Genomic DNA, 15328 nt, shown 5'->3' with positions numbered 1-15328 from the left:
TCCTTTCTGGAAGTATCCCCTCCCCACTGTCCCAGAACAGGGATCCATTTGTGGAAGAACACTTCCAGAAACACATGGAAAAGATTATTTAAAATTCTCCGTGTGTATTCAGTCAATAGCTTTTTTTTTTTTTTTTGGCAGAAATGAAAATAGTGGCCTGTAAATCTTGACACCATCTCCCCAAAATGGGTGCTGACTGACTTTCCTTTTCCTCCCTTTATTCAGATTTGTTTGAAGCTCTTTCAGAGCTCATTATTTTGACAGCAAGTCATTGTTTACATGGGAAAGAGATCAGAAGCCTACTCAATGAGAAGGTGGCACAACTATATGCTGATCTGGATGGTGGATTTACTCATGCAGCTTGGCTTCTGCCAGGTTGGCTTCCTTTACCTAGCTTCAGGTACCAAAAATAACATGTTAAACAGTATATACACCTCTACCCCAATATAACACTGTCCTCGGGAGGGAGGGGTAGCTCAGTGGTTTGAGCTAAACCCTGGGTTGTGAGTTCAATCCTTGAGAGGGCCACTTAGGGATCTGGGGAAAAAATCAGTACTCAGTCCTGCTAGTGAAGGCAGGGGGCTGGACTCAATGACCTTTCAAGGTCCCTTTCAGTTCTAGGAGATAGGTATATCTCCTGTTATTATTTATTATAAAATCTTACCGCTTTATAGGTGATACCACGTTATTATCAAACTTGCTTTGATCCACCTGAGTGCACAGCCCCACCTCCGCAGAGCACTACTTTACTGTGTTGTATCCAAATTCGTGTCATATCGGGTCATGTTATATCGGGGTAGAGGTGTACTTAAGAAACTTCTGTGCCTGTTTCAGCTCTTTCTTAGAGTATGTTTTAAGTAAATATGAATTTTAAATAAAAATGGAATGCAAGGATATTTCCTATAGGGGAGTTTATCAAAATACTGTTTTCATGGTGTAATCTCAACTAGAAATTAGGAAGGCAGTTGCTTTTAACTGACATCTAAAAGCATAAGACCTATAGCATGCCTGAAAGCATAACAATTACAGCATAACTAAATGTTATCCCCACAACTATTGAGTACCTAAATTTGAGTCAAAGCATTTAAGAATGTGGGTTTGGGAGTTTCTAAACATGTTAATTCAGGATAATTGAGCTGCCTAAATTTAGTGTATTTCATTAAGTATATACTGATCTAGTTCAAAGCACTTTTTGAAGCTTTTTGTTCATTTTCTACAAAGCAAATGTCTTTTATGTAAGATTTATTATATTGGGTCTGATCCTTCAAGTTCTGCACGAGCACATGGGTTTGTTTGCATCTTGTCTTAAATTCATTTGTATTAAAACTTTAGAATTAAAATGGCTACCACAAATAATATTGAGGTTTTTTTTGTGTAGTATAATTTTACAGGCCCTGGCAGCTTTGATGATTCATCCTTTGGGTCATGTCACCCTTACACATATGGGGTGAGATCCTGCTCTTCCAGATGTCTGCTGTTTACTCTTATCCTCCGACTTGCAGGAAAGCTGGCAGCCCTCCGAGGCCAGGTCTCAAGGCTTGGCAGCATCAGCTTTGTCTAGAAGATCCAGGTCTACTTACTTGTGGCCTACGGCAGAGCACAGCACTGATCTAGCCTAGTACTGAGATGATTGATAACAACCTCTTTGGGCTCCGATACCGTATGAGCATGGCATGTGGGGCATATGTCCCCTTTTGGGTCCTCAGTACTATTAAGGACTGATTTTCTTGGTGCGACCAGTCTCTGCCTCCCTCCCTGGTAGAGCAGGCCATCTGAGAGGAATGGGTGACACTGGTCACAGTGGTGTTGCCAGACAGGATCAGTCAGCCTGTACCCCTGAGGATTACAAACTGTTCTAGGACCTTTTTGGGAAGGTAGCAGCAGCCCTGGAAATAACCACCAAGGAGATTCAGGACACGCTGCACAAGGTCCTCGACATCCATCACTTCTTGTCAGTAGGGCGCATAGTGAGCCCAATCAACAAAGGCTGCCTGGAGTTCACAAAAGACCTGTGGCTGGTACTGACATCCAAGCCAGCTGATAGATGGTATCAAGTCCCAGCTACTATACACAAATTGTTCTACTCCCATGCAGTTCCAGGATCCTGGTCATATCATAATCACAGCCATCGAGAGTACTCACTGGGGTTGTCAGAAGGTGACCCGTAAGCATAAAGAGGCTAAACACCTATCTCCTAGGTCATAAAGCTCACTTCTCATCAAGATTCCAGATGCGGATAGTGGTCTTAGAGAAATACAATCATGTATCTAGTGTGCATTACAACCATTTATTGGAAAGGTTCCACAAGATTACAGGCAGAACTTTTGCACCATCCTGGTGGAGGACTGTTTAGTGGGCAGAACAGCACTGCAGGCAGTTTTGGCTGCTGCTGATTCTTTCTCCAGAGCAATGGCAATGGCAGTTCTTCATGGCTGGCTTTTGGGGGCATACCTAGACAGCTGTAAACAACAATTTAGAACTTTCTTTTTGAGGGCCAATCCCTCTTCCATGAGAAAACTGATAAGGCAATGAGATCTGTCAGAGATTGCAGAACAACCATCAGTTCTCTTGTTACATACACTGAGCCTGCAAGAGTAGGCATTTTAAGCCTCAACCTTTCCAATACCAGCCATTGGTCTAGTACAGACCACCTGAGCCTCCAGCCCACAGGCAGAGGTCCTTGAGATGAAAATCTGCTACTGTTTTTTCCTCCCAGTCACTCCCCTTATATTGACAGCAAGCAGGCAGTACATTTGATTTGGTGCCTGAGGACCACATACCATTCTTCTTGTGGTCTTTGCCTTCCCACCTTTCTGTTGACCATTTGACCCACTTTTAGCACATGTGATCCGACATCATGTCAGACTGTTGGGTTCTGGAGGTAGTTTGGGCAGGCTAGATCATTCTATTTGTCTGTCTTTCCTGGCCATTCTTGATGCATTTATGGCAACAGCCTCCCTACCGCTCAACAGATTTCAGCCATATGCACTCTTTGCTTCCACCTACAGTCCCATCCTTTAGAGTGAGGTCTTGCTTCCTGCTGCAAGTTCTTATGGCAGTGTGTACCTTTTGTAACCTCATTTGCAAAACTCCAGTTCAGGCATCTTCGGGCCTGGCTCTTCTCAGTCTACAGCCCAAGATGTCATTGTCTAGACAAGGTGGTGCATCTTTTCCTGACAGTTCTTCAGTCTCTGGATTGGTGAACAGACCCTTGCAACATGCACAGGGGAGTCCCATGTACTCCTGGTTCACCCTTGAGAACTATGGTCACTGATGCCTTCACATCTGGATGGGGAACCCCTATGGACAATCTAACTGTGTAGGGCCTCACATATCAATGGCCTAGAGCTCAGGGCCATGTACAATGCCTGCCGTGCCTTCCTTCCTGTGATTCTTGGTCAATTAGTCTTGGTAATGAGGGACAGTATGGCAGTTGTGTTCTATTTAAATAGGTGGTGGTAAGTGCTGAGGGCAGGTCCCTTGCTCTGTGCCAGGAAGCCATTCACCTTTTGGGACTTTGCTGATAAAGCGGTACCAGGGTGTGTTGCAGACCATTTCCCAAATTAGACAATGTGAAGGTGAACAGTCTTTCTACAAGGGGTCATTTGGGACCTCTTTAGGCTCTGGGTCCCCCACATAGACCTTTTTTTTTTTTTTGCAAGAGCATAGAACAATGACATTTTTGCTCTTGGGAAGGATGTAGTCCTGTCTGGTGGATATAATTCTCCTTCCTTGGACAGAAGGTCTCTTCTATGCATTTCCCCTGCCCCATCCCTCTGCTATCAGCACTTCTGCAGAAGATCAAGTGGGAGAAGGCCATACTGGGGCTATGAGAATTATATTGGCTAAGGCAGATGTGGTTCAGGGAGCTTTAAAACCTCTTTGTAGTGCTTTCTATCTCTCTGCCCATGTTCCCCAACCTTGCCCATAACAGTGGCTCAAGCTTGTACCAAGACATGAGCATCCCTTCACCTGACAGTGTGGATGCTTGCTGGCTGACGTCAGTAGAGCTAGCCAGCTCTCAGGATGTTCAGGGTATTCATATTAATAGCAGAAATAGCTCCACTATGACTACTTCTCTCCAAGTGGATGAGATTCTCACATTCGGTGATGCAATATCAGACGTCCCATGTCCTTGCTAGCATCCAGTATATTCTGGATTACCTGCTGCATTTCAAGCATTCCAATGTCTCACTAAACTTGATGTTGGTGCACTTTCTGGTCATCTCCATGATCCACCTGCTCATTGACCAATTTTTGGTTTTACCCTACTCCATGGTGAAGAGGTTTTGAAGCGCATTGCAAGGCTCTACCCACTGGTCTGGGATCTGGCTCCAATGTGGGATCTGAACCTGAACTTCACATAACTCATGGAACCTCTCCCCTGGCTGTGACAGATTTGTTACCAATCTGCCTGAGGCGTCAGGTGATCAGACTGAGGCCGCAGGATTGTTAGGGGAGGAGATGGAGCACACCAAGGGTCTAAGTTTTAAAGCTTTATTAATAAAATAATATAACAAAATAACAGCAGTGAGTGCGGGGAACGCTCCCATGTCACTCAGGGAAAGAAAGAAAGCGTTAGTGTCCCAGCCCTAACTCACTTTCATACTCTCACACGCACAATCCGAGGCTGGCCAAGCCTGGGTGTAACATCAGAAGAAGACTGGGGGTGGGGGGAAGGATGGATGAGAGTTTTGTCTTGTGCACAAGCTGTCCAGGGTTTGCTGTTGATCTCCAACTTGCTTCAGCTCTCAGGAGGGTTTTAAGTCCTGGGTTCTTTTGGGGGCATTCGTTCAGGGACCTCTGTTCCTTGTGCTCTTTGTACCAGTCCAAACCAGCTTTCTGTGGCTTCCTCAGCATTACCAAAACACAGCAGCTTCAGGGACATGGGACTTTGTTTCTTCTTCGAGTGATTGCTCATATCCATTCCGGTTAGGTGTGCGCGCGCCGCGTGCACGTTCGTCGGAAGATTTTTACCCTAGTAACACTCGGTGGGTTGGCTGGGCGCCCCCTGGAGTGGCGCCGCCATGGCGCCGGATATATACCCCTGCCGACCCAACCACCCCTCAGTTCCTTCTTACTGCCTGTGTCGGTCGTTGGAACAGTGGAGCGTGGCTTAGCTGATCTCCACCTCCCTAGCTTCTCGTAGTTCTTTCATTGTTATTGTGTATATAGTTCAATTTTCTGTATTTCTACTTAGTTTTATTAGTTCTTTAACATAGTTATTGTTTATAGTTAAGAGGAGTTGGGGATTAGCCCTTTCCCCTCACCTGGTGCCGGGGCCCATGCCCAGTTCACCGGGTTTCATACCGTGCTTGGCTTGTCGCAAGCCGATGTCGACAGGAGATCCTCACGACTCCTGCCTTAAGTGGCTGGGGGAATCCCACCTCGCAGACAAGTGCCACATCTGCAAGGCCTTCAAGCCACGGACGAAAAAGGAGCGGGACTTTCGTCTCAAACAGCTCCTGATGGAGGCAGTCCTTACTCCTCCGCCCTCGGCACTGAGCGCTGGACAGTCCGCACCGGGGAGAAGTGCATCTTTAGCACCGGAGCGCACTGGGACTGTGAAGGCCCCTCGGCACCAACCATCACCGGCCCAGAAGCCTGCCCGGAACCACTCTCTCTCCCCGCGGGTCAAGAGGCACAAGACTCCTGCGACTCCCGTGTCTACGTCGCAGTCATAGCACCTGCCTAAGTCGGACCGCCCGGCACTGACAACTGCCGTGGCACCGACAACTTCAGCGTCGTTGATTCTGGCCTCACAAGAGCCGTCGAGTCCGGTGCCTGACAGCTCCCTGGCACGTGCCGTGGTTGAGCTTATTGTTCCCTCCACGCTGGAGACATTCTCTACGGCAAGGGAGCTGATTGCCCTGACAGAGCCTGCTCTGCCTTAAACCCCGGCACCGCCGGTGCGGGTTATCCAATCAGTAGGCAAGCCTGCCCTGCTAAGACCATCCTCACTCGGCACCGCTGAAAGGCACCCATCACGATCGAGGTCCCGCCTGCGTTCTCGGTCCTGTCACCGATCCCTGTCCTGACGCCATTCGCAGTCCCGGTACCGCTCTCTATCTCGGTACTGGTTGTACTTGCGGCATTGTTAGAGATCGCGCTCGCCGACTCGATACTCTTGGAACCGATCCAGCTCTCGGCACCGTTCACGGCACTGCACCTCTCGCAGCCACTTTTGACGTAGAGTTTCGAGGTACCGGTCGACCTCCCGGCACTGCTCTGGTCGCAGGTCCCAGTCTCATTCCCGGTACCGGTACGGTGCCCAGTACCGTTCTCCGGTGCCGCATGGAGATGGATCAACCAGACGCAGAGATCCTTCCCAAGCAGTTTCAGCTCCTCCGTGGCCGTCTCGCCATACATCAGTATCATCACACACGGACAGTGCCTCCTACGCACACGACCGTGATTTGGCTACACACAGCTGAGTCTTCCAAGAGACCCATGGCCCAGACCAGGGACCTCATCAGTGGTCCTTCAGGACACCTTGGGCATATCACCAAGCCCAAGGTGGACCTGCAGTGACATCACGCTCCGTTCCATCGGAACACTGGGTGCCAGAGGCCACTGTCAGCTGCCCCCCTCCTGCAGGTACGGAGGAAGCTTCCATCCATGCACCGGACCCTCAGGTCCCACCGGTCCCTGACGTCCCCCATGATCAGGAGACCATACCGGACCCACTCGTCCCTGGCCTTTCGTCTCCCTCTTCCCTGGATGAAGTGGTAGCGAGGACATCTTCATTGGGCCCGCCTCCAATTGACCTCAGGGCACATCAGGACCTCCTGAGGCGCATCACCCTGAATATAAACCTGCAGGTGGAGGAGGTTCTGGAGGTTGAGGACCCCGTGGTAGATATATTGTAGGTGGATGCACCAAGTTGAGTGGCCTTACCGTTCATTCGATAGATTCAAGCTAAGGCAGATACCATCTGGTAATCCCCGGCATCTATTCCGCCCACGGCCAGAGGAGTGGAACGGAAGTACATGGTGCCCTCTAAGGGGTACGAGTACTTATACGTGCACCCTCCTCCCCGCTCACTGGTCGTACAATCTGTAAATGAATGGGAGCGCCATGGCCAGCAAGCCCCTGCCCCAAAATCTAAGGAGGCTAGGTGCATGGATTTGTTGGGCCGTAAAATCTAGTCCATGGGGGGCCTCCAACTCAGGGTGGCGAACCAGCAAGCCCTACTTAGCAGGTATAATTACAACACCTGGGAGGCGGTAGGGAAATTAACAGAGCTGGTCCCGCAAGATTCCCGCCAAGAATTGAAGGCACTATTGGAGGAAGAAAAGAAGGTGGCAAGAACTTCTCTCCAGGCCTCGCTGGACGCTGCTGATTCGGCAGCCAGAACTGTGGGCTCTGGAATCGCCATGAGGCGTATATCATGGCTTCAGATGTCAGGCCTGCCACCTGAACTTCAGCACACTATCCAAGACTTGCCATTTGATGGCCAGGGTCTATTCTCCGAGAAGATGGACCTTAGGCTACAGACTCTGAAAGATAATCGGGTGATTATGCGTTCGCTCGGGATGCGTACACCACAGACTCAATGAAGATCCTTCCGCACCCAACCTCAACGCCCTTACCCCCCGCCTAGACCAAGACAGGACTTTGGCAGGAGGCGAGGTCGAGGCAACCGCAGATGACAGTCTGGACCTCCGGGGGGTCAGAATAACGGCCCCTCCAAGCCAACGACGGGATCCAAACTGAACTTTTGAAGGTGCGCCCGAGAGCGGTGTACCAGTTGTCTCCCAGGATCCTTTTCAGTTTTACAACTGCCTTTCCTCCCTGCGTGGACCCAATTAACCTCGGATCGTTGGGTCCTACACACGGTAGAATTCGGATACCACCTCCAATTTATTTCACTCCCTCCCTCCCAACCCCCCTCCTCGTCCCTCTTCAGGGACCCCTCTCACGAGCAATTCCTCTTGCAAGAGGTACGGACGCTCCTTGCCATGGGAGCTATAGAGGAGGTACCGAAGGACTTAAGGGGCAAGGGGTTCTATTCCTGGTATTTCCTAATCCCCAAGGTGAAAGGAGGCCTCAGGCCTATCCTAGACCTGCGAGGACTGAACACGTTCATGAAGAAGTTGAAGTTCCGCATGGTATGCCTGGGGACAATCATCCCATCCTTGGATCCCAGAGACTGGTATGCCGCCCTCGACATGAAGGACGCATATTTCCACATTGCCATTTACCCTCCGCACAGACGGTACCTCCGGTTTGTGGTCAACCATCAGCATTTTCAGTTTACGGTCCTTCCATTTGGCCTCTCTACAGCCCCTCAGGTATTCACGAAGTGCATGGCTGTAGTCACTGCCTCCCTCGGTTGTTGTCGAATACATGTCTTCCCGTACCTCGACGACTGGCTCATTCGGGGGACCTCCGAGGCCCAAGTCACCAGTCATGTGGGCGTCATCAAGGACCTCTTCATGCGACTAGGCCTGATGATCAATCTAGAGAAATCTACTCTAGTGCCCACACAAAGAATAGAGTTCATTGGGGCCATCCTGGACTCCAATCTCGCAAGGGCCAGTTTACCACAACCCCGATTTCAGGCAATACTATCAATTATACAAAGTCTTCAAAACTTCTCGACAACTTCGGCTCGCACTTGTCTCGGCCTCCTCGGTCACATGGCTGCCTGCACGTTCGTGACCAAGCACACCAGACTACGTCTGCGTCCCCTTCAAACTTGGCTCGCCTCGGTTTACCGCGCAGGCAGGGATGCCATAGACATGGTAGTCACCACTCCCTCGAGCATCCTAGGCTCCCTCGACTGGTGGCTGATGCCCTCCCTGGTGTGTGCAGGACTGCTGTTCCATCCGCCACAGCCCTCCATGTCCCTGACGATGGACGTGTCATCTCTCGGCTGTGGTGCTCACCTCAGACATCTTCGCACTCAAGACCTTTGGTCGTCTCAGGAGCTGGCGTTACATATAAATGTCCGAAAACTAAGAGCAGTCCGCCTGGCGTGCCAGGCGTTCCAGCAACATCTACAGGACCGTTGTTTCAGTGTTTACAGACAACACAACCCCCATGTACTACATAAACAAGCAGAGAGGGACACGATCCTTCCCCCTTTGTCGGGAGGCGATCCAACTATGGGACTTTTGCATAGCCCACTCGATAGACCTGGTAGCGTCCTTTCTCCCAGGAGTTCAGAACACTCTGGCAGATCAACTCAGCAGATCCTTCCTATCTCACAAGTGGTCGATTCATCCGGACATTATATATTCTGTCTTCCAGAAGTGGGAATTTCCCCACATAGACCTCTTTGTTTCCCACGAGAACAGGAAATGCCAGAGGTACTGCTCCTTCCAAGGTCTCTCTTGGGGTTCGATCTCGGACGCCTTCCTGATTCCGTGGAAGAGCCAACTACTTTACGCCTTTCCACCATTCCCATTGGTTCACAAGGTCCTACTAAAGCTCCGCAGGGACAGAGCTCGCCTGATCATGATTGCCCCTGTGTGGCCCAGGCAACACTGGTACACCATGTTGCTCGACCTGTCGATAGCCAACCCAGTCACCCTGCCTCGTCATCCAGACCTCATAACTCAGGACCACGGGAGACTTCACCACCCAGACCTGCAGTGCCTTCACCTCATGGCATGGCTCCTGCGTGGTTAACCCAGTCAGTTACGTTGCTCTGCCCCAGTGCAACAAGTACTCCTGGGTAGCAGAAAACCTTCCACTCGGTCTACGTATCTGGCCAAGTGGAAGCATTTCTCCTGCTGGTGCGAAACGCAAAATGTTACTCCCATCAAGGTCTTGATCCCCACCATCCTGGACTACCTCTGGTCTCTCAAACAGCAGGGCCTAGTGGTATCATCATTGAGGGTGCACTTGGCGGCAATTTTTACCTTCCACCCAGGAGAAAGTGGCCGCTCTGTGTTTTCACACCCTATGGTTTCCAGGTTCCTCAAGGGCTTGGAGCGCCTATACCCCCAAGTACGCCGCCCTGCCCCTACCTGGGACCTCAACCTAGTCTTAAACAGACTTATGTCTTCACTATTCGAGCCATTGGCAACTTGCTCATTGCTATACGTGTCCTGGAAGACAGTTTTCCTCATTGCCATTACATCGGGCAGACGAGTCACCGAGCTTCGGGTGCTCACGGTGGACCCACCGTATACAGTCTTTCACAAGGACAAGGTGCAGTTGCGATCACACCCAGCATTCCTCCCTAAAGTGGTATCGGCCTTCCATACCAATCAGGACATCTTCCTTCCGGTCTTCTTCCCAAAGCCGTACTCTTCACGACAGGAACAACAATTGCACTCCCTAGATGTCCGTAGGGCGCTCGCATTTTATATTGAACGGACGAAGCCCTTTCGTAAATCGCCCCAACTCTTCGTTGCAGTGGCAGACCGAATGAAGGGCCTACCTGTCTTCTCCTCCCAGAGGATCTCCTCTTCTTGGGTGATGGCGTGCATCCGCACTTGCTATGACTTCGCTCATGTTCCCTCGGGCCATCTCACTGCACATTCTGCCAGGGCTCAGGCTTCATCTGCTGCCTTCCTGGCCCATGTACCAATCCAGGAAATATGTCACGCAGATACCTGGTCCTGGAACCATTATGCTCTGGTTCAACAGTCTAGAGATGATGCAGCCTTTGGCTCAGCAGTTTTGCATTCTGCCACATCTCACTCGGACCCCACCGCCTAGGTAAGGCTTGGGAATCACCTAACTGGAATGTATATGAGCAATCACTCGAAAAAGAAAAGACGGTTACTCACCTTTGTAACTGTTCTTCGAGATGTGTTGCTCATATCCATTCCAAATCCGCCCCCCTTCCCCACTGTCGGAGTAGCTGGCAAGAAGGAACTGAGAGGCGGTTGGGTTGGCAGGGGTATATATCCGGCGCCATGGCGGCGCCACTCCAGGGGGTGCCCAGCCGACCCACCGAGTGTTGCTAGGGTAAAAATCTTCTGACGAATGTGCACGCAGCGCGCGCACACCTAACCTAACTGGAATGGATATGAGCAACACATCTCGAAGAACAACAGTTACAAAGGTGAGTAACCGTCTCTTTTCCCCCTTGCTGACCTTCACCGTTTCACTCGTTTTTGTACTCTCTGCAGTCCTGCTCAGCTTAGTTCTCCTTTCTCACAGTGTGCTGGGGTGGGTGAGATAACAGGCTCCTTGGCTACATAGAGCCTATTGGAGCGCGGTGACCTTGGACTGAAGCCGGTGTCCTATCTTCAGATTGAGCTGAGGCATTGCGTTAACCCGTTCTCCTCTCCCTCCCCCTTCGGCTTCTCGCAACCTGCAGAGGAATCTTCCACTCCACACTCATACCTTTAACCTGTCCCAAAATGCCTTGCGATGTTTGCAACAGCGTTAGCAACCTACAATGCTGATCTGCCTCCTCAGGGGACCCCCTGAGGGAGGGGGCCACTGCATTGTGACACTGCCCTTGAGCCTCCGGCCACATGCTTCTTACCTTATTTGTCAATGAAGGAGACCTTCCTGTTGGCTGATCTCTCTGCCTGGAAAGTCAGAGCTCCAGCCCCTGATGGTAGGACTACCTTGTACATTATTCAATTGGATAAGATATCCATGAGTCCGCATTCTAGATTCCTGCCCAAGATGTTTATTGAATTCAATGCTAATGAAACTATCCTCCTACCTGTATTCTTTCTCAAATTTCAAGCCAGCAGACTGAACACAGGAAATAAATCCCATTGGAGTGGGCAAAGCCATTTTGTTCTATCTGGACAGCACTAAATCCTTCCAAAAATTGCCCAGACTGCTCCTGGCCTGTGCAGAGGGTCTTAAAGGGCAGGCCATATCTTCACAGAGAATATTAAACTGGATCGCCTAGTGTAGCTGGACATGTTATCAGTTTGTTGTGTGGCTACAGATCAGTTATGTGAAAGCACATTCCACCAGGGCACAGTCTAGCTCTGTGGCCTTGCTGGCAAACCTCTCCTTTCAGGGGATTTGGAAGGCAGTGCATGCTTTTGTTGAAATTGTATAGTCAGCTCCTTGACCACACTTTGGTTAGTTATGACATATGTTCAAGAGACCAAATAACTAATGTCAGTCAGGTTTATTGCTCTAAGCCAATCATGTCGTACAGGGAAAAGGTTCTCCATGATACCAGTCTCTGGGAAGCCGTCTCGTGCAGTGATGTTACATTCACCTTATGCAGAAGATTTGCTCATAGAGTTACACATTTCAGCTAGGTAGTATTTATATGATGATTTTACAAGTCACATATCTCTTTATATGTCACTAAAATCCAACCTATTAGTTTGTCCCAGTTCCCAAACTTCTTGTTCTGTTCCTTCCTCATCCTTATTTTGGATACTAGCATTTCAGGTACTGGTCCACGAAGGTACTTCCCTTGCTTGCACTAAGCCATAGCATGAATGTGTCGATTTTGACACGTTTCCTATCTGCTTATGCCAAATGCTTGCTTCAACAAATGCAAGGTGTTACAGGATACGTAGTATAAATGAACAGAGTTATGGTATAGGCCAGTTTAGGCAACAACACTGTTATGATTTGTGCTTAATTGCAGGGTGGGTTGGGGCATGTTATAATACAAAGCAGCTATCTCTCTGGCCCATCTCATCAGCTCAATGAAACCTGAACCAGTCTTACGTTCCTTTGTGTTTCTGGTGCGTGCATTGTACTGTGATGCACATTATCCACTCCATATTCCCCAAAATCCTTGATGCACTTACATCTATCAGATCAAATATCTAATCTGCTCTGTGCCTGTTCTGCTCCTCAGAATGGTAACTGAAATTACTATGACCCAGATGACAATATTTGGGTAGTAAATGACTGACATGTCACTGAAATATTCCTTTTAAAGAGTAGTGAAAACTTTGTGAATAGGTATTTTAGGCATTTTATCTAAACAGTCTTTTGGATTTTTCACTGATTATTTGCAAAGAAAACTTCTGCACATTTGATAAGTATTTACAGCATTTTGTGTGTTTTGTTTTATATACAGATCCTAATAAAAATGCTTTGAATTACAGACGTAGAGACAGAGCCCACAGAGAAATAAAGAACATTTTCTATAAAGTAATCCAGAAACGCCGGCAATCTGGGGAAAGGGAGGATGACATGGTCCAAACATTGCTGGATGTTACCTATAAGTAAGTGAAAGTGTTGAAGGTTTGTCATTTAGAAGCATAAGGGAGAAGTGCTTAGTACTTTAACAGGGTATGCTTCATTTACCAAAATTTCCCAAGTCATTGCTGGCGCCGCATGACTCTTGTCACCCTCCTCACATCTCTTCCTTGGGTTATTTGGCTTTCTCCCCTTGTATGCAGCTTTCTATAGGCTTTTGGAGAGAGCACTTTTTTCCATGCCATGTTGATGAGGATAATGGGTGGAATTTAGGCCTTTTTGCCACCTCCCTCTAGAGGCTGAAGGATTTCACTTTGTTTAGGTGCAGACTGTGTGAAGCACCCAAGCAGTAGATTTCTTAAAAACAAGATTGATTTTAAAAATGGAAAGAAAAATCAGACTAAAATAAAATGAATGGTTTGCATAACATACCCCACCTGAATACTGTGCAAAGCTCAGGGAGCTAGGCTTTCTTATCTTAATTATAGAGAAGAAAAAGAAAGATGTTACATGGGTAGGAAGCAAAACCTTTCCCTCCCCCCTTAGTCCGTCTAACAGCCTCATTTTCCATCTCACTTACCCAACCTACCTATCGATCCTTAGGGCAAGGAATTCTAAACTCACTAGATGCGGTCATCTCAATGTTTCCATAATGCAGATTTTATCAGGAGTCTCGTCCAGAGAGGATATGCCACAGTTAGTGTCTCCCTCCAAACCAGTAAAGTTGTCTTCTGATCATCTCTGGAAAGCTTCCCAGCCTTATCATCTTCAAGTCCCATATTTCAAAAGCCCTCTTGAGCTCAATTTCTGTAGACTAACCAAGGTGGTTGGTTTTTTAATTTAATTTCCATTATGTACTGCAGGAGTTAGACTGAACCTCTGTTGAATACCTCATTTCTCAACAGTACCCCTGCTAGATGCCTCCTCCAGTTTCTCTGTTGCCCTCAAGCCTCTTTTAAAATCTTTCAGCAGTTTCTCTTACCATGAAATACATATTGACAGACCCTTTCTCACACCTCTGTTCTCTGTAGAAAGAAAAAGAATTGTCTGTGCATTGGTGATTCAGTAAAATTCTACGCACAAATGGCAGACTTCAGGTGTGGTCTTGCCAGGTTCATTACTAGCTGTGTTTAAATGTAGATCAAAACGTTAGGAGGTAATTTGTTGTAGATGCTTAGCCAAATGTTGGAGGCAGCTGTCAGACAGCTGTTGCTTTTCTCCCTCATGGCAGCCATGTGATGACTTTCTTTCTAGCTCCTTGCCTTGCAATCTCTTTTCTTTCCCAAGCATCTGCAGTTTCCCAACTGGAAGAAGGAAAAAAATGAAGCTAAAAGTAACTACAATCAAACACTTAACATGATGTATGGCACTATATCTGGATATCTAGTCAAGTAAAGCTAGAATGTATTTATTTCCTTAATCTAGGGATGGCCGTCCACTGACAGACGACGAGATTGCTGGAATGCTTATTGGGTTGTTGTTAGCAGGCCAGCATACATCTTCTACCACCAGTGCTTGGCTTGGCTTCTTTTTAGCTAGAGACAAATCAATACAAGAACAATGCTATGCAGAACAGAAAGCAGTTTGTGGAGAAGACTTGAGGCCCCTAAATTATGACCAGGTTTGTTTTGATGTATCATTTTCAAAAATTTAAAGATAGACTGAAAGTTAATTTATGGAAGTGTTTAAACTCTTCATTGTAACAAAGTATTTGATTATAGCATCTATGTCACACATATGCTAGATGCTCATATCCTTGAACTGGTGAATGAAAGCAGGTTTTGGTGGTAACTTGTATCACCTTCTGGATAGTGGAATCCTTTTTTAATTCAATCAAATGAAGAAGCAGAAACAAACAGGGTAGCTAGTGAAGTGTATACCATATATACTCGATCATAAACTGGTTCATTTATAAGCTGACCCACTGCCAAGATGGATAAGTAAAAATGTGGAAAATTTTTATGACCCATTTGTAAGCTGACCCTATAATTCAGGGGTCAGCAAACTTTTTGGCTCATGGGCCATCAGAATAAGCTGCTGGCGAGATGGTTTGTTTACCTCGAATGTCCGCAGGCACAGAGGTAAACCTAAGTAAACAAAGTGTCCTGGCGTGCCAGCAGCTTACCCTGATGGGCCGGGACAGCAACTGGTGTGGAAATTTTTTTTTGGGGGGAGAAGCTGGGAGTCAGAGGAGTAAGCACTGTGACCACCCCCCACATGACCCCACCGC

The 15328-nt window shown here is 48.1% G+C and overlaps 1 protein-coding gene across 1 annotated transcript in view; it reads left to right on the top strand.

Moving 5' to 3' along the window:
- Nucleotides 1–15328, top strand: part of LOC127044557 (lanosterol 14-alpha demethylase) — a 35639-nt gene that overhangs the window by 15029 nt on the left and 5282 nt on the right. Inside the window, exons 5-7 of the mRNA XM_050939585.1 lie at nucleotides 226–400; nucleotides 13005–13124; nucleotides 14524–14719. Of these exons, the coding sequence (XP_050795542.1) occupies nucleotides 226–400; nucleotides 13005–13124; nucleotides 14524–14719 (491 nt within the window). The remainder of the gene's footprint in view (nucleotides 1–225; nucleotides 401–13004; nucleotides 13125–14523; nucleotides 14720–15328) is intronic.

Source organism: Gopherus flavomarginatus, chromosome 2 (assembly GCF_025201925.1).
Source record: "Gopherus flavomarginatus isolate rGopFla2 chromosome 2, rGopFla2.mat.asm, whole genome shotgun sequence".
NCBI classification, from domain to species: Eukaryota; Metazoa; Chordata; order Testudines; family Testudinidae; genus Gopherus; species Gopherus flavomarginatus.
This window is presented reverse-complemented; position numbering and strand designations above follow the sequence as displayed.